Source organism: Ischnura elegans, chromosome 4 (genome assembly GCF_921293095.1).
Source record: "Ischnura elegans chromosome 4, ioIscEleg1.1, whole genome shotgun sequence".
Lineage (NCBI taxonomy): Eukaryota > Metazoa > Arthropoda > Insecta > Odonata > Coenagrionidae > Ischnura > Ischnura elegans.
Genome location: NC_060249.1, coordinates 35,406,793 through 35,430,390, shown reverse-complemented (window position 1 = coordinate 35,430,390; position 23,598 = coordinate 35,406,793). Strand labels below are relative to the sequence as shown.

Here is a 23,598-nt window from a genome sequence, read left to right as displayed (position 1 = left end):
TATTATCTACATACATATTAATGCTGATACAGGTCAATTTAAAACATTTTACTAAATCTAAAACAAGTTGTAAACCATAAAGAGCATCATAAATCTCTGCTGCATTGATTGATGGCATGTTTTCTGGAATAGAAATGCTCTGGGACAAGTCCCATACAGGAATTACAACTCCTCCCTGTGTCAATGTGGCATCTGTGTATACATCAAGAGATTCAGTAGGTCTATACAATGAGACAACTCTATAAAATATTTCTGACGTGGCTGACTCCAGCCACCATTCGTTATTGTGATTATACACTTGCGACACCATAAAATTTGGGAGTCTCAACACCCATGCCACCCAACTGAGGTAGCCTGCTGCCTTGGGTATATCCACCGCCCTAAGTCTAGGGATTAATGGAATTAAATTAACCTTTTCCCTACCGTACACGTATATATACGTGTGGACGTTTCCTGACCCGGGAGACCACGGGCGTATATATACGTGTGAGATTTTCCCGGTCAAGAAAACGAAACCCGTATATATACGTTTTCTAGCTCTCCCCCTTTCAGGACGGTCATGGGTTTAGGTCGCCTTTGTCTCAGGACCCAACGCTTTGGGGTTTAGGATTAACCCTCCGAATCCGGGAGCAGGTACCCGGACCGTTCGTCTTTTATAACCCCTCTCAGCGGTTAGGGACAGCGGTCATACAATTGTTTATAGAGTCAATTTTCGAAATAAAAATTTGTTCATTTCTCAAGAAATAGAAACTAAGAATTGAATTGTTTGTCTTTTGAGCAGCGTTTAGAATTTTTAAACGAAATTCTACGACAAATATTAACTTATATCTCGAGTTATGTATAAACATCAACATGGAAATTGTTGCTGCGTTAAATGCTTTGATAATGGCCTTAGAACTTCGTTTAAAATTTGACAATGCTCAGATAAAAATGAGGAATTATATTCTATGTCTGTAATTTACGTGCAAGCAACAATTATCCATTTGCTAAATACATATAAGCAATACATAAGTTGACCGCGAACCATTGCCGCAGGTATGGTCGTAAAACCGGAAAGGAGGGAGCACAACTACTCTCGGAGTCCGAGATAATGCGGAGTCCCACCGTGGAGGGGTCGAAAAAGGTTCAGCGAGACCCTTCTTAACGAATGCCCTCCAAAAATGCTCCGTACCACGAGAAAGAAGAGTCTCTTGGGGCTCGGTACAGCAGTCAAGCTAAGACGAAAACTCCGCGGTCTCGAAAGGGTTAAGCATGCGTTTGCATGATTTCACTGTTAACTGAATAGCAAGATTTTCACTGTCAATTATTACTCCTAGGTATGTTAACACTTTGCGTGGCACTGTTCTTAGGTTAACTGGAATACCCAACACTTCTTCTAAGAAAGCACATATACTATATACACAAAATTTGGATTCACTGTAAACTAACCAATCATCTAAATAACAGATAACTTTAACACTAAATTTTTCTTGCAGAAATAAGGCACAATCTTTGGCCAAACGTTGTACTATGGCAGGACTTAGAGCATGGCCCATAGGGAGCCGAATGAAAGCATATCTTTTATCACCATATTTTATACCATAAAACATCCAGTGCCGGCCGTCTATTTGAAGTTGATAGAATGCACTTTTCAAGTCCATTATGGCTAGAAAACTGTTCGGAGGAGTAAGTGCAACAGCTTTTCCTGGACCAAGGAGGCTAAATTTTGGCGTAACGAAGAATAGGGTAGTTTCCTTCATCAAAGAAAACGAAAGGCATTGATTGCGATTCGTTACCCACCATTAGGGTATTCATAATATACAAATTATTTTGTTTTAGAAATACTGGTTTAGACGAATGGCAATGGTCCATTTTCATCCTCATTTGAAAACGGCCAGATTGGCGCCCACGCGATGCCACTCCACGTGACGTCACAGGGACCTAGTTTCTATACGAGTAGATAGGAGTTATACATCGTCTGAGATTACCAATGCATGCATGAGGTGCAGAGCTCAGGGAAACATGTCTTAATAATCACTTATTAAAACTGGCTAAGGTCGGAAAGTTTTATTTGTTTGATAAGGTATTAATAATCCTTATTTAAGCCAAGTGCTACCTGCTAGCAGGGTACTCTGCTACCTGCTAGTAGCCTGCGTCGTATCAGCACTCAAGCCTCCCTCAAGGTCACCTCACAGGGCGGCAACGGGAACGAGAAACACATCACACGGAGAGATTTTACCAGCATTCATACTCACCCGTCGCGTTTTCGCGCGCTTGAAAATTTTCACTTTTCATTTAATCGCGAAAAATAGATATCGTCATTTAAAAATCTAAATGCGTGAAATTCTTACTCCAGGAGTAATAATCTTTCGATTTAGGCAATAACAAAATAATAGGAAACCACCATATTTAGTCCTGGGGGAAATTTTGGTCTTAAATTTCTGACGAAGCAGGTCAGAAATTTAAGAATCTTGTTGGAGATTCAGCGAATCTCATATAATATTTCCAATTTTTTGTTAATATCCATATTTGTAGAACAATAATAGGATTATTTTGTTTAAGGGTGTTTGTTATAAGGCTATTTGTTTTTCAATTATACTCAGGATAAATGCAAATATTAGTCAAGTGGCTTAAAGGTTAAAGGTTAAAGAGGAAACAAAATTTGTTCTAAAGCAGTTTCCTGGGCTATTCCAAAGCAATTCAAAATGTACTACATGCAAGTGAGAAAAGTGTACAAATGAATTGATGACATAGTGGGTTGGTGTCATGTCATGCACTGTTGCGTAATTTGTTTTAACTCCACTTCAGTGGGACTGCACAGACAAATCAGTGGTTCAAATCCAATAGATGTCAGATCCAAATTGGTTACCCAGCAGAAATTTTTCTCTCAGCTGGTAAGTACAGCTAGGCCATTCAGGATTATACCTCGGAAAGGCAGCTTAAAACATTAAAACTTGGTGAAAAGGAAATGAAAAATAGCTCTGTTCATGCATTCTGTAGTGCAACTTTTATACTAAATGGCATATAAAATTTGAGCATGAAACCTAACCACGTTACCACATTAAAGAATCTTCCACGTTTTTAAGCGAATGTCAGGGAATTTATTTTATTAAAATGATAACAATTAGTATATCACTAAAACAATGGATCATTCATTTGATAAGCCCAGTAAAACAATGGAGAAAACAAATACAAAAATTGTCCTTGAACAAATATTAATGCTCATTATTGCACACTATATGATTTCTGTATATATTTCTTGATAGTACTTTTTGGATATAACGCAACAGAAGTTCTGTATCTACCAAAATATACTACATATTTGCCATCATAGCCAATGCAGATGGTTATGGCCATCAGTGGAGCCACTTGGCACAACTTCCATTTTCACTTCCACAGTGAATTCCAAAGGCCTATTTACACAATACATTAACCCGTACTACTTTATGTCGAAATGGATGAATGCGTGAATGAACATAAAAATGCACAATGCAACCACACAACTTGAGCAAATGCAGAAAATAGAACCTGTTCTAATTTGGTTCCTGCATTCCTACATGTTCTGTTCCAGCGCACGAAATTTGTTCATGCAAACAGAACATTAACTCGTACTTATTGGTGCTTCATATAAACAGGCCTTAAAACTTCCCAGTGAAAGACAATTGATTTTAAACCAAATAAAAATATATTAATTGATCAATATTAATGAATAAGAAAAGGATTTACAAAGGGAAACAATGCATACCTTCTTTGGTTGTACTAATGCCATTCCACATCCCATCTTGCTGCATTCCTGGATCACTACTTCCATCCATATCACCTTCTTCTTCCGAGTCTGAATCTTCATCATCTTCACTAGAGTTTAAAAAAACATTAAGGTTGTGAGAAATAAATACGCAATAAGTTTGTAAACAAATTGAGCAATCATTCCATGGACCAAGTAAGTGTAATATTTTAAGAAACCTACTGATTTGTAAGGTTTGAATTTAAAAAAAAACAGGGCATTATTCAAACAAGCATAAGCAAAAATTGGGTAGGGAAAGAAGCCTCTCACCTGGAGAAGAGCAATTTGACCAATAAGTAGCAATAATGTTCCAAGATACTTTGCGCCATTACTTTAAATCTCAATGACTTAAATATTAATATAAACCATATTAACATAAAACCTCTCAAGACCTCCCACAATAGATCCTTTTAAAAATGTAAGTGCAACGGGCTATAAAGAACTGTAATGAACTATTTGAAAGATGTGGCTTTATACAGACCTTATCGGATTGTCAAAAACACCTTCAACAAATGACAAGAAAGGTCCAACATCCAAGCTTCTCTCAAGCTGCTGCAAGTGCAGTGGTTTGGCTAGCTGCACGGTAGTACTCGCACCGATGCCTGCCCCACTTCGCCTTCTTATTTCTGATTCCTCCCCAGACATCGCGACTTCATCTATAAATTAAATCAAGAATTAGTTGTGAATTTCACGCCCTGAGATTGAAAAATGGCTGGAAAATAATGCAATCAATTAGAAAGCCAATATTTATCCTGTGACAATAAAGAAAGGCATGAGTGAACATAGAAGAATGCAGTTACAAGGAATGTAATTCACCTCCCATACCAAAAGGTAGCAAGTGTCATTTACATGAAGTTGCTAGTATTAGAATGTCTCAAGCTGAGAGACCTCTCCTTAATATAAATCTTCCCTCGTGAGCACAACTTCATCCAGAATTTAATCAGCATTCCACAACCATGTTAAGCCTGAGGAGCGTTAACAGTGGGGATATGAGCGGAACTCCTCTATTTTTTACAAGTTACGAATCGAAAAAGATCTGACACAACTCTCAAGGCATAAATTTTAACCCCCCAGAATATTGCATATCTATTATGAGCACTATAGTTATCTAGTCTTTTCCTCTTCATTTTTTTGGTGTCAGTAATTATGCTTCGGTGCCCGATTTGCACTCACCAGCCCAATGTTAGGGATACTAACGAAACTAACACATTTTCTTGGATAACTAGCAGCATGATATGCCAAAGTTCACCAGAAAAAATGTGACTTTCCACGGCTAATGCGAATCATGCATCCTTGCATGGTAAAATTAATCAACATGGTAAAACTTATCAACACGCATAACCAACGCTTGCGACACATTCTCCTTCAGAAAAAAATCACGACAATTAACTAAATCTTCATATAAGCTACCCATTTCAATTTATAAAACGCAATAATTATAATTGTCCATATTTTAATATCTTTGTAATAAATCAGTATTTAAAGCTTCGTAGTATAGGATATACGTACTAATGTTACGAATTCATAATACACAGACACATTATTTCCTCCGAGAAAACGGGAACCTTTAGTGGCGTGGTGTATATTTCAACAACAAATAGCTCGGCCAGCCCGAAAAACTGGCCCATTGCATTTATTTGGCGGAGAAGTTGTTGGCCCGCCATCATTGATTAGTAGTATTTTTCAGGCAAAGCGGAAACTAAGATGTAATTATGCATCCAAAGCTTTAGAAATATGATAAAAATTTTGCAGAAATGAAATGCAAGACATAAGTTTCCAAATTCCGAAAATTTAAAATAACGGGAAAAAAGACGATGGTGTTGGTGTAAATATTAGCCCTGGGTTGAAGGCTGTATATGTCGTCTGGCCAGCTACAAAGTTAGAAGGAAGCCATGACATTTGCGGGTATAGGCTTGAGGCGAGTCTGCTGCAGGCGTGACCCGTGTTTTCACTCTTGTGAACCCTCCTGCGTCTGTCGTTGGTGTGGCTGCCAGACGCCGCAGAAACGTGCTGAATAATTTTCGACGGTGGTTGATTTATGCTGTACTCTGTATGCTTCAATAACACTTAAGGTGAGTTTTTTAAATACTTAGGTGGCTCCCTTGGTATGCGTTAATATTTATCGGCTGTAAATATATTTGTGTGTGATAACCGGTATCAACTTTGCTCCACTTATGGAATGGGCGCCATTTTGTAAGTGGTAGTAATGCGATATTAGTTGCATCCACCTGCATCCGCTGTATTAATTCACCTTAGTGTATGAATGTTATGTTTTATTAACTAAGTTGTTTATTGGAATCAATCCTAGCAGTTTTGGAGGGTTATTGTGTTACTTATTCGTTGATCCCCTTGTCGCAATGAGCGTGTAATTTTGTTAAGTCCCAATTTAAATTAAAGGGCTCCTTACAGTCAAATCAGTAATAAACGGTTTTTGAAAGACTACTCTGATAGGCTTCTCTTGCATTTTCCTTCAAGAAATGGCAACCAGACTATACGTTGGTGGCTTAAGTTACCGGGTGCGGGAACGCGACCTAGAGAGGTTCTTCAGGAAATACGGTAGAATCACGGAAATCTCTATGAAGAACGGATATGGATTTGTGGTAAGTTTGTCTAATTTTCGCTTTTTGTTCGTTGCAGCAGCATGGTAGGGACAAGGGTGTATATTGGAGGCCTTCCCTATGGAGTGAGAGAGAAAGACCTGGAACGGTTTTTCAAAGGCTATGGTCGTATTCGCGATGTACTGATCAAGAATGGTTATGGTTTTGTTGTAAGTACTAACTCAAAATAACCGTAAATATGCATGAGGGTCTAAACTTCCTTCGAAGGCTAGCTGAAAGCATTGTAAAAACTTTCAATGATGGTTACCATCTTTCGGGTCTGAAAAATGATGACGCACTTTACACTGAGAAAGTAAATCTCTCCTATGATTCTTTGGGAACGCTGTTAGGAGTTGATAGTATACCTAAGTTGTATTTTTCAGGAATTTGACGACTACAGAGATGCTGACGATGCTGTATACGAGCTCAACGGAAAAGAGTTGCTCGGTGAAAGGTAAGGGCACCTTAATTTCGTTTGTCATGTTGAACATAAGCTTTTTAGGCTGTGTCACTCGGGGCATCTAATTGCGCAATTATTGAATTTTTGTGTTAATGTAGCATTGGCTACATGGTGGAACATTGGCTACATTGTTGCCTCCATATTCTCTTGGACGAATTCATGTAATTCACCGCTTAACATTACACAATTTGAAATGTGCTCCCGCACGCACGTCTGATTGTGCAAGTACATGCCTCGTTTGTATGTGGCTTTATCATTTGAACTCTCGATTGTGGATGTGAGGCTGTTGGACGTCTGGCATGCCACTATCGCTGTTTTGTTGTGTTGGGAAGGCGCTGCATAGCGAGCTTCGTATCACCAGGATTTCGCGTCCGTTGCCGGTCTGCGGAGCAAAATCTTATACTTACCTTCGCCCTGCGACGGATGTGAAATCTAGGAAAAGAGCCCTATGCTGCAGTCCCATGTAACTAAAAGGGTCGGTGAAATTACACAATTGCTACTTCTGCACTGATGTTGAATTCTATCAAGATAATTTTAAAATAATAACTGGCAGCTACTCCTTCACATCGTTCTAGTTTCGCCATGTGTACCAGATTCTTGTTTATGTTTGATGGTATTGATAGCTGCAGGTGGCCAGACTTTTAATGGCCCCATTTGAGATATTAAAAATTAGATTATGAAGGTAGTTTGCTGTTGAAGTATTTAGATTCATCGACATTTTTAGTATTTCAGATTTTCTTACAAAATATTTACTATTTGGTCTTCAATGATGGTTTTGCATTTGTTGGTAGAATTTAACCTGTAATTTGTATGCTTATTTGGTCATTTCTGTCAAGAATTTGCAAGTACAAGGAGTGGTTTGGTCAATCTGAAGGGTGTTTTTCCATTAAGTCATATGAGTTAAAGAAGAGCTTTGCTCTACAGATTGCTAATTTTTATGATCAAAATGATATCATTTAAAAAATTCTATGATCTGTGCTTTTGGGTTAAAGTTAAATGCTGGTAAATTATTTGGATGGCATGCTTGGTGGGAGTAGCATTTTTGTAGTAATTTGATGGGCCTTGCCACCTTGGGTAAAAGTTTGTGTCCCAATCCATGAGCTTGTTTTCTTGGGAGGGGGGATTTGAGGTCAGTCATTGCAGGACGCCTCACCCTGACGGATGGACCAGACCGCTCCCTGACACTGGCTTCTCTCTTCTTGTTTCCCTGCCAGGGTGATTGTGGAACATGCCCGTGGCACTGCCCGCCGTGGAGCAGTTGGGAGCGGTCTGGTATCCGGGGTGGGGCGCCGCCGGAGCTCTTGGATGGACAAGTAAGGGGTTTGGCCCGTCTTCACTTTGTTTTTCCTCTTTTGCCCAGTTTTCCTCTCCCAATGTCATTTCAGAGTGTCTGTGGAGAAAGCTCGTGGGACACCGAGAGGCAGTGACCAGTGGAGAGGGAGAAGTCCTCGGTATGGCATCAGACTCGAGGCACCATTGTTGTTTGTGTTGACTAATGTATCTTGTAATCTTATTACTGCCAATTCAAGATTTTGTCAGTGAACCAGTTTTTTTTTTAAGGTTCAAGTGTTACAAATTACTAGTGTTAACAAATTCATTTTTGAAGAAGTTTTCATTTTAAAGTTACTAATTGATATTATCATTACTTTTTATAAAGGAAAATTTCTAGTGCATTTAAATGTTGCCAATTTGCTTAAGCTTGTGGTATTTGACTTGAGCTGAGTCCCTGGAATTCATGCTAATGGAATTCTGAAATTGGGACCTGTGAATGCATTAGGAAAGCCTTTTTAATATAATTGGCAGTTCTTTGTTATTTGACAGTTAGGTGATATTTATAACTAGAGCCTTGAATTTCTTCTTCTTGCAGCAGACATCAGACTCTTGAAGATTTGTAAGTAACCAACCCATGATTGACCAACTGATAGCCATCCTCATATTGGGTGACAAAACTTAAAATAAGGCTTATTTTTATTAAGTATGAAATGCTGTTATTTTTATTCATATCTGTTAGCTGAACTTTGTTTGTAGTATTCTATTATAGTTGATAGTGAGGCTGGAATTTTTGCAATATTACAAAGGCTCTAATTATAACTGTAGTCCATAAATTGCATAGCATCTTTTCATTGCATGTTGTCTTGGGACTAAGCTTGATTATTTCAGTCGAACCACAATTCAAAACTATCATGGACTACTGTATGGAATAAGTGTAGTATTAGCTTGCATGTTGTCTCCAATATGTTGACAGTAAATTCCAATTTTATTTAAAAATTGGTTTGGCCAAAGTTGGAATTTACTTATATTGTGAAATTCGTTGCATCTCAGGATGAACAGACAGCGTTACAGTATTTTTGGGTTGGGGGGTTTTTTTCTCTTTTTTTTTCTTTGCACACTTTTGGCATTTTAGATATGGTCCGCCAACCAGGACTGAATACAGGCTCATCGTGGAGAACCTTTCAAGCAGAGTGAGCTGGCAGGTGAGATACACATCTTTTCTGATGTTTTTACTTAATGAGCAATTATTTCTCCTAATTTACTTGTTGCCTTTCCTTTCAATTGCTGTCAGTATCACATTGAACATGTTCCTGAATTTTGTTAGTGCTAATAGTATATTCCAGGGTTAACTTGTAGAGGAAAAATACTAAATTTGTGGTTAGAAGGACATAGCGCTGGAACTCCTCTGGTTGTGTGGATGAGCATAAAAGCTATTTATACTCATTGCAGCCTGATTTTGGCTTATCATAGTAAGAAAAATTAATTTAAGTTGCTCTTCTTAAACACTGGAGGCAGTGAAAGCATGGCCTTGGGAGGGATTGAAAATGGGGAGGCTTAAGTATTTGGAATTTGAATCAAGACATTGTTTTAAAATTAAGGGTGGATTAATCTTTGATCGAAGCTGTTGACAGGATTTTCTCCATTGGGTAGTCTTAAAAACTTCAGACTCATTGTTCATAACTGCTAATTAGCTTACTGCACATATTTTAATTCCTCGATTTCTTTCAACAAGACCTTGAGGGGCGTGTGATGCCAAAGTTGCCATTCGATGCGAGCCTTGATACTCCCCCCACTGACAAATGATAGTGAGAGCAAGACAAACCAAGGGGAAGAGGTCACTAAGGATCTTTGCTAACCCTGGAGCCATATCATGAGGTGGAGCTGTAGGCCAGCTGACAGCCTTTGTTGATGCTGTGGTGTATGCTCCCCTGCCACTCGAGAGGCCCAGCCCAAATCACCGCAGCCCAGGAGAGGGCGGGACAGGGACCAAGAAAGTTTACTGCGCCTTGGATTTGTTTCTGCCACTCACGTGGTAGTTTCAAGTGTCCTTATGGGGAACCTTCTGGTTTCTCCACTTTTCATTACCATTTGGCCTTGTCCATGCCACCATCCTCATGTCCTTCGCCTTCCTTATTCCTAACCTCAGTCCTTTTCCTTCCTCACCACCCCATCATGGGGAGCAACTTGGGCTCTGAGTAGATGGCCCCAACCCGCCCACCCACGTGCCAACCCAAGGGCCACAGCACAGGTTGGCGAGTGGCCCAAGAGCCGGGGGTCTGGCTTTGGGCAAGCGACCAGGCCGGTCCCTATTTGTCTTCCCCACTCCGGGCCTATGCAGGGTGGCCTCACGCACGCCGCGACCCCTCTTCCCTCTCTGGTGCTCCATTGGCTGCCCCCCGGGGTGTTCGTTCCCACGGCCATTTGACCGATTTGGCCCTCGGGAACTAAGGTAAATGGACACCAACGAAGCTGAAAAACTTTTCATTTAAGGATTAAATTTCGGTGCACTTTCCCTTGTTTTAAGATTAAATTTCAACTTTTCTACTACGGAATTATTTTCTTGGATCTGGCATGCAACAGGTTGTTAGGGATGAAGCTGAACATGCAAGTGATTTTAAGGATTTTTGTGCTCTCAAATAGTTTTAATGAGAATTCAACATTTTTGTTTGGAATTACCAGGTAAACTTCACTTATAAATTTCTTCCGAAATTAGGTATTGATTTTCTTTGATATCAATGGGATTTTTAGCTAAATCTTTGATATTGAAATTAAATCATTCATTAGTAGAATATTTTGTGCCGAATTTTATAGTTCCTGAATTATGCATCAGTGCACCTGACAGTGTCGGTGCCGTTATGAGGTGCATCAATGCACGCTCTTCTATTTAGGTAAGCTGAATATCAGTGCAACTTTTCTTTGGGTGTCCTGATTTTTTGCTGCTTGTGCGTCAACCAACTTACCTTAGCTGCTGTCAAGTTGAAGATAGTCTACAAGAGATACTGCCTGGATAATAGATGGAAGGGACACCTTGGAGAAGTCACCCTGGACATCTTAAGTGTCAACTTCAATTAAACTGCACCACCACTGATAAGGCCATCTCTGGATACCTGGGAAATGATGAAGTTTGAAGGATGCCATTCACCTGACACATTTGTTATATTTGGTTCATGCTGCTGGAAGTCCGAAGGTGTGACGTACCAGCCATTCTGCCTATGACTTTTAAAGAAGCTGTTGCTGAAGATATCAAACATTTCTATTGATAATCATCAGGACACCTAAGAAAAGTTTTGCACAATCTTAAAATGAGTTAACTTCATCAAATTTCACTTTGGTGGATAAATTTTTGGCATGAAAGGTTTATTCATGTTTAAGATTTTTGTGAGTTGTTTATTATTATTTACTTTTTCGCTGCTGCATTAAGTAATATCCTCTTTTCTTGCTTCATTTTTGATGTTATAAGGACCTGAAAGACTACATGCGACAAGCTGGTGAAGTCACTTATGCTGATGCCCACAAACAACGGAGGAATGAAGGGTAATTGGGTTACTATTTTGAATTTTTACTTCCTTTATGATGAGTTTCTTTCGGGTCTGAATTCTAATGAAGAATGCTTATTCCCAACGTGTACTGATGTATTAAATTTTGAAGGATCTTAGCCTCCATCGTTTTTAGAGACCTAATAATATGAATGTTTTCAGGGTGGTGGAGTTTGCTACCTATACTGACATGAGGAATGCCATTGACAAACTTGATGACACAGACTTGAATGGACGTCGCATCCGTTTGGTGGAGGACACCCGTCGCAGGCGTAGATCTCGTTCGTCCAGTTCCAGATCACGTTCTAGATCAAGGTCACGATCACGTCGACGTAGTCGCTCGAGATCTCGATCACGGGCAAGGTTTGTCACTGAACATAACATGTTATGTTCACCTATCTAGGTGTGAGGGTTGTCACGATGTGGTCTTTTACAGGAGGCGATCCCGCTCTCGCAGCCGACGCAGTAGCAGATCTCGCTCCCGCTCTCGGCGGAGCCACAGCAGTCGTACGAAGAGTAGGAGCAAGTCAAGGGAACGTGGTCGGCGCACTAAGACTCCAGCCTCTCGCTCGAGGTCACGATCCCGATCTAGGCGCAAGTCTCGCTCCAAGTCTAAATCTAAGTAGGTGTTAAATTTGCTTGGTACCATTTTCCATGTTCCTTTGTTTTCTGTGGTTTTATTAGTTCACTTTGTGTTTGCAGGTCTCATGATCGTTCCAAGTCTAAGACTAAGTCACGATCCAGGTCAAGGTCAAGATCACCTTCTCATCCCAAGTCACGTTCACAGTCGAAGTCAAAGACAAAATCAGAGTCAAAGTAAGTTGTTATATTCGTGCATTATGTTGTTACAGGGGAGCTAGGAATTACCTTGCTTCATTGGGAAGTTGGTAGAGGTCATTTTCCATGACTCATATAATGCTATTATTCTCAGGGAAAGGTCTCACTCGAGGTCACCCAGCAAGGAAAGGAGTAAGTCCAAGTCAAGGAGTCCATCCAAATCCCCAGAAAAGGATGGAGACAAATCTGCTGATGAAGAAGATAAAAAAGACGATTGAAATGTCCACTTATAACTTTAGAAGGTTCTGGAGTTTGTTACTCATGTCACACTTTGAGGTATTATGAATCCATTTTCCATCCATATGACAGTTTGAAATCACTGTATTTCTGTGCTCCCTCTAAGCATTGTCTATATCTGAATTAAGTAAACCAATATGATGCTGGGTCGATATTGTGGAAAATTCATTGACACTGTTGAGAAGTGAACATTTGCCCCCTTGTCTATGATTAATGATCATCCTATGTTGTATTGTCTGATAAAATCTGTAAATAGGATGTTTAGTGTATGATACTGGTTTATGGGGTCCACACGAGCCTTAAGCCAATAACCCATTTAATTTGTATCCATTTAAGTTAAGTCTCACAGGTTATGCATGACAGCATTACTTGCTTCATTGGTTCCTCACAGGGCACATGAGCAACCGCATTAGAGTGGATACTCAGGTTGCTAAACCATATCCCATAAGAATTCTGAATAATGATTATTCCAAAAAATTGTGGGTTGTTTCCTTGAGATGTCTTGTGGAGTATTTGTGGATTAATGTATTCTATGAGACAAGTTTAAATAAAATGCCATACTTGCTTTTATTTATCTTTCTTCTTTACAATGGATTTGTGGGGTCAAGCAGTTTTCCTGCCACTACAGTAACATTGTACATTTTGTCTTCAATGAAGAATAGGAATGGATGGTCTGCGATGAATTTATCCTTAATGCTTCTGCTTGATACACTTGCCGCTGAAAAGAAAAAAAATTAGGTTTTGTTCTCTACAAAATATTCTCTCTAAGGGTGGTGGCCAAATTTTACCTGTCATGTAGTTAGTTGTTCCAATTCTTCCTGTGATTTTCATGGTCACTAGCTGAACAAGTTCTTGGGCATGAAGAGCTCCAGTTTTGGAAATGCTTCTTAGGTCTGCATCCTCTCCAAATATGCTGGTTACCCCTATCTGCAAAATTTCCATGGGTTTTAAATATGAATGAAGCTAGGCAGTTGGTTGGATATATGGGCGAGGTTTATCTATGATGGTGTTTGTGGGTGTAGGTAGTTCAAGACTGAAAATAAAGCTATAGTAGCTTGATTTGCCTGGGTTACAGGGTACAAGTGTACTGTTGGATAGGATGTGGGCATCATTTAAAACTGCAATACCAATTGTATTTTGAGCTTAATGTCATCATTTACATAAGCTTCGCTGTTGCATAATGCATATAGAGGGTGCAAACTCCTCCATGGTGATGGTATGATGGGTTTTTTCTATGGGGATAGCAGCTTCGTGCCAGAAGTTCCTATCACCATTGTTATATCTGAGATGGCACATTTGTCACTTACGGAGCACTTATTTTAGTTCAGTATAGCCATGCATCACTTCCTTTGGATTCCTACGTAAGGTTACTTCTGAAAAAGTCTAGTAGAACATGCATTGGGTTGCCTCCGGTGAGTCACTGGTTGAGCGATGAAAGTAGTACTAATAGCATTAACTGGGATGTGTTGGTAGGTTTTGTTACTCCAGTCCACTTTTGGTATGTTGTCTGGTTTCCTGCTTCTCAAGTCTGCGATTACATTGCATCGAACGGGTCTTAGGATTTTTGTTATGTCTTGACCTGTTTGTAATGCACTTTCTCTGTGCATTATTTTTTTACCATTCACTTAGAATGAACAGTGAATTACTGATAAAGTAACTCTTCATTTTTAAAAACTGGAGGCTTGTCGTCACCATTTAGGTACTTCTCTGTTCCCCGAAACTGATTGCTGACAGAGTATTTTCTGTTGCTAACACCAATCAAGATACAGAGAAAAATATGGCAGTCAATTGCATGGAGAAATTCATGTGTTCGTGGCTAATTTTGCTGCCAGGTTGAAGTTTTTCTAAATTTGTTGTATTGATTCCTTGGTGAGGACTCTAATTGCCCTATCTGGATATCGGTAAGCATAATATTACTGCAGGTTGTTGGTCCAAAATTCCATAACCTACCCTGAGGAAAATGTAACTGCCAGGTCGTAATCAATTCTTGCATGTTAGAATTTAAAGTTATCCATCATCAGTGTCTTGTACTATACTGGGGAGATATCCTAGATGGGTGGAGGTTAGTGGTTTGTCAGCAAGTGTGGAAAATGGCGAGCCTTTTGGAATCTTAGTCGCCTCAACCATGGAAGGCGCTGCTGGGTGAGATTTAAATGACTGCTTTTTTGGCATGCCATCATTGAATAATATATAACTTTCATAATACACAATCGGTATGGGTGAAGATTTTTGAACTTGGCATAAAGTACAGTTATTATATGGTACTTTTTCTAGCAATTTGAATAAACATATTTTATGCATCTTGTTCTGTAAACACTTCAAAGTTTTACATTTTGTGATTAAGCCACAGGATCTCTAATATGCCGTGCATGCTTAAGAATAATTGCAGGTAATACTTCAATCACTAAGGGTTAAAATTTTCGGAACTTATTGGATATTTTCCATTGTTTGCCTGTTTTGCCCACATGAAATTGAATTCACCCAATTCTTTGACTGTTCTATTACCACTGAATCATTTCATTTAGGTACCTATGTTCTGTTGTTTCAAACGTTAATATGGAAATATTGGAAATGACATCACCTGGCAAAAACTGCACGCCACTTTTGGGGCTTTGGTATCTTCCCAGCAGCAGTAATTCTTAGGAAATGTATTACAGTGAATCTTGGTTGTGAAGCTACATTAAGGAGGATGACCTTGAGTAAATGGTTTATAACACTTAACATTGTGATCTTGAAATTACCTCTACATTGCTTCTCAGCATTAATCTGCCACCTCTGTAAAATCCCCCTCCTCATCTGCTTCTTATCGTAATGGCCATGGGCATTGTGCAGGTTAGAACTGCATTGATTTCTAAAATGGCATGGAATTGCGTGAATGCATGAACGAAATTAGAACAGGCTATTTTGCCATCTCACGTCCACGAATTCTCGCGTGTGTCCTGGCTATTCACCACGATGCAATTTTGACTGTGCCTTTGTACACATGTCAGATTGTGCAATTACGTGCCCTGTGTATTAAGCTACTGGAAATGTAATTATTAACTTTGAAGTTGTTTCTTCTTAATAGGGGAATCGTAATATAATTATTGGTCAATGTCGTGTTATGATTCCTGCATAGAAAACTGTTCTTAGGTTTTTAGAAAAACCTAACTTCCTTTTAGTATATTATATCCCTAAGGTGCATATGGGCTTAAAATTTCAACATGGAACATACCCTCTCATTAAATCTGCCATTTTGAAATTAGTGTCCGTACATTTGGGGTGGTCATTTACTGTGAATTATGTATGGGATCTATTGGATCACTGGAACCTATTGCAAACATGATGGGTACGTGTGTGTATTTGTAACATGTGACCTTACCTCTGTCAGTGATGGTTCAGGATTAGTCGTGGACTCCAAGTTGAATTTAGGAATTTGAACTTCTAACTCTTTTGTCTCCAGAGAATCAACGACTTCTTGCAGAGTAGTGTCATTCAAATCTGAGGTGAGTTGATCTAAACCATCAACTTCATTTGGCAAGATGATAACCAAAGAATACCTTCCTCCCTGCAATATAAATTCATTATTTAGGTGCATGAATAGTCAACATTTTCAAATAAAGTAGCTTTTTCAAACCTCAAATGGGATGGAAATCGCAGAACTGTTTAGGTGTGGTAGGTCTCCTGCTTGGAAGGCTCCTTTAGTTTTAATAGTGGAGGCGTTCACAGTGGCTGTATCATTGAGATAGAAATGGCACACTGATACATTTTTAGCAAATGGTATCTCCCAGGTACCCTCAAAGTAGTAGCCATTAAAGAGAATTATGAGAGATTCCTCATCTGAAAAGGAAATATATGGTGATTAAGTTGAGAAATTCAATTAATGATTCCGTTGATTCAGAAATAATTTTCAGTCATGAACTCTCACCATTTTCAGTCTGTCTTCCTTTCTTAAAAGATGCTGGTAGGAAGTTGATTGGGTCAGTCCCTGAGCTTACTTTTTCCTGAAAAGCTTGTGTTTTTTCATAGAATTTTTCATTAGCTTTTAACTTCTCTTCAACTTCTTCAGCTTCATTGTTATCCTCTGACTGTTGATTAGGTTCTTGTTTTACATCTTCAATTGAAAGATTGTTATGATTGGTGGTGTTACTTGTTTCAAGTACGTCTCCATCTTCCTTCGATTCTTCAGTGGCAGCACTAGGATCATCATTTAAAGTAGACAGGTGAGTCAAGCTACCTTCTTGAACACTTACTCCTGATTTGAATAATTCGTCTTCTTTTTCAGCTTGCTTAATGATCTGTTTTTCGTAATAAGCAGAATTGCCAATGTCCTCGTCTAAAGAAAATCTCTCTGAATCTTCTGGATCATTTTCTGCAGGCAAAGCGACTTTAGTTATAGTTACATCCTCAAATTCAACAGGGTACACATTCTTCACTTCTGTCTTGTAATATTCTTTTAATGTATTTTTGTAACTCTCCTCCACGGAGTAATTTTTGTAGACATAAAACCAAGTACGAAGTTGTGGCTTATTAGTCCTGTACTTTTCCTGAAAATAGAATTTAAAATTTATATTGATGTATGTATTTATGTCAGCAGATGTTACATATTGATGAAAAATCTCGTCCATAAAAGATTTTTGTATAAGTATCTATGGAAAAGAGAGTACAGAATCACTCTATGTAACTTAGCTTTCTAAGTTAAAAGGTTCAATAGTTCCTGTGCATATTTTAGGCTAATTACAATACAATTGGCTGGTCATGCATTAGCAACGCCAGAAAAGGAATGCATATGCTGAACTTGAATAAAGATTTACAGTGATCTAAAAAAATGTTTAGATATGTTCTATTTCACTTACCGTGAGAGTGGAAAGAATAGCCTTAAATTCGTTCCTTTGCTTTACATTTTCTCTATGTAAATGAAGTATTTCTGATATTTCTTTCTCCGTGTCTCCATGAGCACCTTCTGCGAGTAAAGCCATTAAGCTAGCATACCCTAAAGGTGAAAAAACTACATTCTCCTCTGAGTCCACATAACCCTGAAATTGCAATATGATTTTTTGGCAGTTGCATTAAATGTTTTTCTTGAAATCATAAAGATCTTCTCATCAATGAAATGAAAGCAAAAAAAAGAATTTAGATTCACCTGCAGCATTGCCCTTGCTATGACTTTGGTAGACTTTCCAATACAGCTGTCCAAGGGTGAGACATCACGGGGAGTTTTGGGAAATGATAGGGCACTCACAAATAAGGAAATGAGGACCAAACCTAAAGAACAGAAGTAGGGGTATGACTTTTCATCATAGCAAATTATACAAATATAAAGGACTACATTGGAGTCATGTTGCATCGAGGGGCAAAATGCTATGTCAGAACCAGTGGCACAGCAAGGGGGGGGGGGGGGTTGGGAGAAAAAACCCTGCCCAGAGCTCAGAGAAATTTTTAAGCTTAATCCATTTTACTTGATTGGATTGATATGACTAATAGAATAGTGTAAGGATTAATGAAATATCCCTCAGAAAGCCAAAAACTCGCCATTTTGAACCATTTATTTTAAAATTCCGCAAGGTATTAATCTCGCACGTGCCACTTATCCTGGTAGGTATTCCATCCCCCCACACACCCTGGTATTGGTTGCACCCCCCCCCCCCCAGCCTTAATTCCTAGCTGCGCCCATGGTCAGGACAGGTTAGAGTATTCCTTTTTGTCTGGCAAAATTTGGTTATGAAGTGTCACAGATATACTGTAAGTTGGAGTAAAGTGTCCTACTCACACTCACTTTGTCAGTGTAAATAGTTAATTTATTCCATGTCAATGTTGACTTTATTCACATAAGTGTTTCTATTGGAGGCATTTCTCTCACTTGTTTTCTATAATGACACAATTGAATTTTAGTCCCGGAGTAATAAGCTTTCGGAGGGGCCTAGAATTTTTTATTTAAAGGGAAATATAATGCCAACATTATTGGGGACAATGGACAACCTTGTATTCCAACGTAATGCAAAACCCTCGCACTCTCTCAGAATTTTGTCTCTATTTCCCCATAATGTGGAATGACTTTTTAAACAGTTTAGGCTGATTGGATTGACTGCACACTAAGAATATAGCTACTAGTAGAGACTAGTTTTGAAGGGGTTTTGTTTTTAAGCTTGTATTTCTCGAAAATTTTGGTGAGGTTTGAACTCTTTTAGCACACCCCTACTCACCATGGTCTTTTTGCACCATATTTCTTTGCTCGTGATCAACAAGCAAAGTTATTTCTTCAAATCCCTTTATGCGATCCAGCCCATTAGCACAATTTTTTTAAGCCAAATTCGGAATGAATGTCATCAAATTTAGCTTACTGGCAGTTTAAGCGAGGATTCAAGGAAAAATATCATCTTGCATTTAACTGCTTGCATTGCCTTTACATCAGAGGTCAAGATCAAAAAGCGCATTCTAGCTTCAGTACTAGTCACTTAAGTACAGATCTGGTCACTTTTATCCTAGAAAATATATTTATCCACTAAATCCTGACTATAATTCACAGTGCTAAGCTGGAGGATTGTTGTAACCTAGTGTGTAGAGAGCTTGGATGTTAACACTAGGGTCCTGCTTTAAGTCCCAGTTGAAATATTGAGGAAGCCCCCTACCTTTAATGTATCCAATTCACATGCATTGTTTTAGTATGGGGTGAGCTCTACCCTAACCTAACCAAGTTAATTAGAATGAGGTAGAATCGGAGAGCGGCTGATTCCAACAAAGCGCATGTTCTCATTCCACCATTATTTATGGCTGTTAATGCTCATATTCAGCAAACTGGCACCGCTCACTGAACGGGCTAGGCCAGTGGCATAGCGATGGAGGATCCGGCCTCTTCCTCCTCCCCACACCCCCCGAAGTATGAAAACAACTTTCCGTCATCATAAATGAAAACAAAATATTGAAAAATCATGCATTTACAATGGATGCATTCGAAAAATGAAGTAATTTCGATTATGAAAAGTTTTAAAATTAGTTTGAAATCCTCAAAATATCACCTTGTTTTTTCAAAAGATTTCCCCCAGACCCTCCTAGTTTTGACCCTCCGTCCCCCCAAACGAAAATCTTGGCTCCGTCTCTGGGCTGATCCTGAATCTCGGATAAACCCGGATCATTTTCTTCAATAAATAATCAACATCAGCGGCGTATCTATGGTGGAGGGGTGAGGGGATAGATCCCCCCCAAAAACCTCAAGAGAAATTTTGAAAAAAATTAAAACCATTGTCTATTTTTGACATCTAATAACTTCATCTGCACTAACGACGCCTCCGGGGAAGGGATAGGGTATACCCTCGCCGCTATGAAAGCGACCAGGGCCCACTACTAGCGAAACTATATCTTAATGTGCCAACGATTTTGGAAGGTTTTGCTATAAATAAGTAAAATCCAAAGATCAAATCGTTGGAGATCTCCGATGACAATAATAAGAATGAGAGCTCAGGGGAGACCCTCGAGGGTACAATACACCGTGGCCGGAACCCAGCAAACTTGCTGACACGCCCGATCACCCGGGGAGGGGGAGGACAGGAAGGAAAGAAGCGCCGCCGCGAAAGGAGCCCGACGACGCCTCTTGGATAGGGAGAGGGATGGAACGGTGAAAAACACCTTAACGCGAAGCAAAAGGGTCCAACTAAATGGCGAAACCAGGCAAAGTCATTACTGTACCAGCGATTTTAGAGGATTGTCCTATGAGGAAGAATAATCCATCGATCAAATCGCTAGATATCCCTGATGGCAACGCGTGAGGGCTCAGGGGAGGCCTTCGAGGATACAACGCCCCGGGGCCGGGAACCAAGCCAATGGCTTATACGCCCAGACACCCGGGGAGGGGAAGGAAAGGGAGGGAAAAGGAAAGAGGCGCCGCCGCGATAGGAGCCCGACGACGCCTCTGGGAGAGGAAAGGTGCGGAAGGAACGGGAGAGGGAAAAACACCTCAACACTATAGAAGCGAAGAGGGCCCTACTAATCAGCGAAACCAGGCAAAGCCATTAATGTTCTAACGATCTTGGAAGATTATTCTATGAGGAAGAATAATCCAACGATCCAATCGCTAGATATCTCTGATGACAATGTGCGATTCGCTCGTCGAAACTTTGGAGGAGGATAGCCAGGGCCGGTATAAGCGGTAAGCAAAGTACGCGGCCGCGTAGGGCGCCTAGCAAAATTGGACGCATAAGCACACAGTCCAATATGTTTATAATAGGGTCGTTTCCTTCATCAAAGAAAACGAAAGGCATTGATTGCGATCCGTTACCCACCATTAATGTATTCATAATATACAAATTATTTGGTTTTAGAAATCCCAGTTTAGACGAATGGCAACGGTCAATTTTAACCTCATTTGAAAAAGGCCAGATTGGCGCCCATGCGATGCCACTCCACGTGACGTCACAGGGACCTAGTTTCTATACGAGTGGATAGCAGTTTTACATCGTTTGAGATTACCAATGCATGCATGAGGCACACAGCTCAAGGAAACATCTCTTAATAATCACCTATTAAAACTGCCTATGATCGGAAAGTTTCCTTCGTTTTATAAGGAATTAATAATCCTTAGTTAAGCAAAGCGCTACCTGCTAGCAGCCTGCATCGCAGCGGCGCAAATATCCTCGCCCCAAGGTCACCTCACACGGCGATAGCGGGAACCAGAATGACGTCACACGGGCTTTTCCCAGCATTCATACTTAGCCGTAGCGTTTTCGCGCGCTTAAAAATTTTCACTTTTCATTTAATCGCGAAAAATAGATATCGTCAATTAAAAATCTAAAAGCGTGAAATACGTACTCCAGGAGTAATAATCTTTCGATTTATGCAGAACAACAATAATAGGAAACCACCCTATTGGCTCTAAAAACATCACATTCAGGATATAAGAGCAAGCACGTTAAAATTTCACCCTGATGTATAAGTCTCGACCCTGATTCCTACTGTATTTCAATTTATTTTAAAATTTATCCACAGAAAACCACTAATGTATTAGGGATTCTCTGTTATACCTCTCGGCTTAATTTTTATGGGATGGGGGTGCATGTTGATCGCTCACACTATAGAAATGTCTAGAACCGGCCCTGAAGATAACCTAACCCGGTGTTAAACCAAGCACGGATGCAGGGGGGCTTTGGAAGCTTCAGCCCCCCCTCGCCTCCGAAAATGTTTTCCCCTGTGGCGACTACCCGCGATACGTCTGCTAAGGAGACCATTAGCCTAAGTAGGGGCACTCTATTCCTTCTCTGACCCTCCATTATTTCTACAGTGACATCTCAAGGGCGTACCCAGGATCATAACTAAGGGGGGGGGGGGGGCAAGCCATGGTCTAGGGAGGGGGGCAAACCAAGCTGTGACATTAGTTTATAAGATTATTTCCTTGAAAAAATTATTTTATTTTAGTTACATATCTGGTACTAATACATATAATTTTTCGTGGGTTTAAAGAAAAATTGTTGAATGCTTTCGTTTCAATTCAGTACTGATTTTGCTTAAAGACTTTTGCGATTTTTGCTTTTTGGGGGCAGCCTGTATGCATAGATACCGACGATCCAGATGCCGATAGATCCAGAAAGTCTGCATAGATGCCGATAGAACCTAGTCGGTTTTCGAAACGTCGGCATCTATGCATACTTTCACCCAGTGAATTTCAGCCCTAGTTCAACTATAAGACACCATTCGCCGAGAAACGACGAGATCACACTTAACATTATAGTAAATCCGCATATCACTCGACCTCCCCCCGATGCATATTTTTGACGGCGCGTCTAAGGGGAGCCCGAGAGATTTTCAACCAGGGGCGGTCTGAGGTGATTGGGGGCCCTCCGCTGCAGGCGCTAAGCATGAGGGGGCCCTCCTTTAGGAAATTGCATTTTAGGAATGGGATTATGACGCTATTCAAGCTGTTAAAAACTAGATGAGAGTTATTTCAAAAAAATAGAAATTTCGTAAAAAAAGTGAGAATGTCACAGCTTTCGAATTTTAATAATGCATTACGGTACTATTATCTATTTAGTGAGTTTGTTCCATGAAACTGTATTGAAATCTAAAAGAAGTCTCAAATAACCTTTTCGAATAATACTTTCAAAAAGCATCAGTTTCTCTTTTACCTTTATTTTATTTATTTTTAATATTTTTTAGATAAGTATGCTGTTGATGAAGCAACTATTGAAAACGTAGAATTTTATAATTGCAAAAAACATTTGCTCGAGTAATCTGAGTCTTCGCCCCTCGCTGCGCCACTGATGTGGGGGTTATAAGCTCACGGCCTACCTGGCCAGACCGCCCTTGTCTTCAACTACACTTTTCGCCGGCAAAACACCAAGCATTACATCAAACGGACGAAGTAAATGAAACGGGGAATCGTACTCACCTCGCCAGATATGCTCGGCCATCTCGTCGTCTCTCTGCCGCAGTGCCGAAAATGCGAGTGCGCCGTGAGCTTCAAGCAGGCACCCTTTTTATCTCTTCCTCAACCCGTTCGTTTTGTTGTCATCGAAGCCCTCGTGATACTCGCGGGTGGTTTCCGTGGAAGCCGTTCTCCCCCTCCTCTGGCCTCCCGCATCTCCTCGTCTTCCCATCTCTTGGTGCTTCAGCGGGTTCGCGTCGTCTCCGCCGGCCCTCCCACACCATTCACCAACCCCGTTCCTCCCTCTTGAATATGGCGCCGTACGTAAACCTCCAGCCATCTGACGTGTTCGCGTATCTGAGGCTCCGCCCACGAAGGGCCCCACGGGTCGTTCACCTGGATGCTTCGGGTTATCCGGCAAGCTTAAACCAGAAGATGAGCACGAGGAGGAGGCCGTGGCAAAGCGATAGGGGTTTTAAGCCCTTGATACAACGGAAGATTTCGGAGTAACTGTAGTTGGAGGCTGTGTGACCGGAGAGTCGGATCTCGCGTTGCCGCCCGAGGCT

At 40.2% G+C, this 23,598-nt stretch overlaps 3 protein-coding genes across 20 annotated transcripts in view; 1 reads left to right on the top strand and 2 right to left on the bottom strand.

Annotated features, from left to right (window-relative positions):
• LOC124157268 (chromatin-remodeling ATPase INO80) overlaps positions 1-5,596 on the bottom strand; it is a 189,290-nt gene extending 183,694 nt beyond the window's left edge. For 2 of the 4 annotated variants that reach the window (XM_046531841.1, XM_046531842.1), the window contains exons 1-3: positions 4,580-5,266; positions 4,245-4,419; positions 3,725-3,834 (exon numbers count right to left, since the gene is read on the bottom strand). In XM_046531841.1, the coding sequence (XP_046387797.1) occupies positions 3,725-3,834; positions 4,245-4,419; positions 4,580-4,586 (292 nt within the window). In that variant the 5' untranslated portion in view covers positions 4,587-5,266. The other 2 variants (XM_046531843.1, XM_046531844.1) reach the window with 2 other exon arrangements.
• A 137-nt stretch (positions 5,597-5,733) lies between these two features.
• On the top strand, positions 5,734-13,272 carry LOC124157271 (serine/arginine-rich splicing factor 5). 15 transcript variants are annotated; one of them, XM_046531857.1, is made up of 11 exons: positions 5,734-5,835; positions 6,239-6,363; positions 6,744-6,814; positions 8,206-8,271; positions 8,688-8,711; positions 9,216-9,294; positions 11,553-11,626; positions 11,791-11,991; positions 12,065-12,250; positions 12,331-12,444; positions 12,560-13,272. In XM_046531857.1, exons 2-11 carry the CDS (start codon positions 6,241-6,243, stop codon positions 12,681-12,683), a joined length of 1,062 nt encoding a protein of 353 aa, XP_046387813.1. In that variant the 5' UTR covers positions 5,734-5,835; positions 6,239-6,240; the 3' UTR covers positions 12,684-13,272. The 15 variants fall into 15 exon arrangements, with proteins under 15 accessions (XP_046387813.1, XP_046387807.1, XP_046387805.1 ...); XM_046531851.1 differs by lacking the exon at positions 8,206-8,271 and adding an exon at positions 8,035-8,133; XM_046531849.1 differs by lacking the exons at positions 6,239-6,363; positions 8,206-8,271 and adding exons at positions 6,404-6,530; positions 8,035-8,133 and having other exon boundaries at positions 5,737-5,835.
• LOC124157270 (serpin B5) lies at positions 13,251-23,238 on the bottom strand. Its single transcript, XM_046531845.1, has 8 exons — positions 23,057-23,238; positions 17,825-17,946; positions 17,538-17,717; positions 16,610-17,228; positions 16,319-16,521; positions 16,064-16,249; positions 13,491-13,629; positions 13,251-13,420 (listed from the first exon to the last, which is right to left on the bottom strand). Exons 1-8 carry the CDS (start codon positions 23,076-23,078, stop codon positions 13,287-13,289), a joined length of 1,605 nt encoding a protein of 534 aa, XP_046387801.1. The 5' UTR covers positions 23,079-23,238; the 3' UTR covers positions 13,251-13,286.
• Positions 23,239-23,598: the final 360 nt, after the last annotated feature.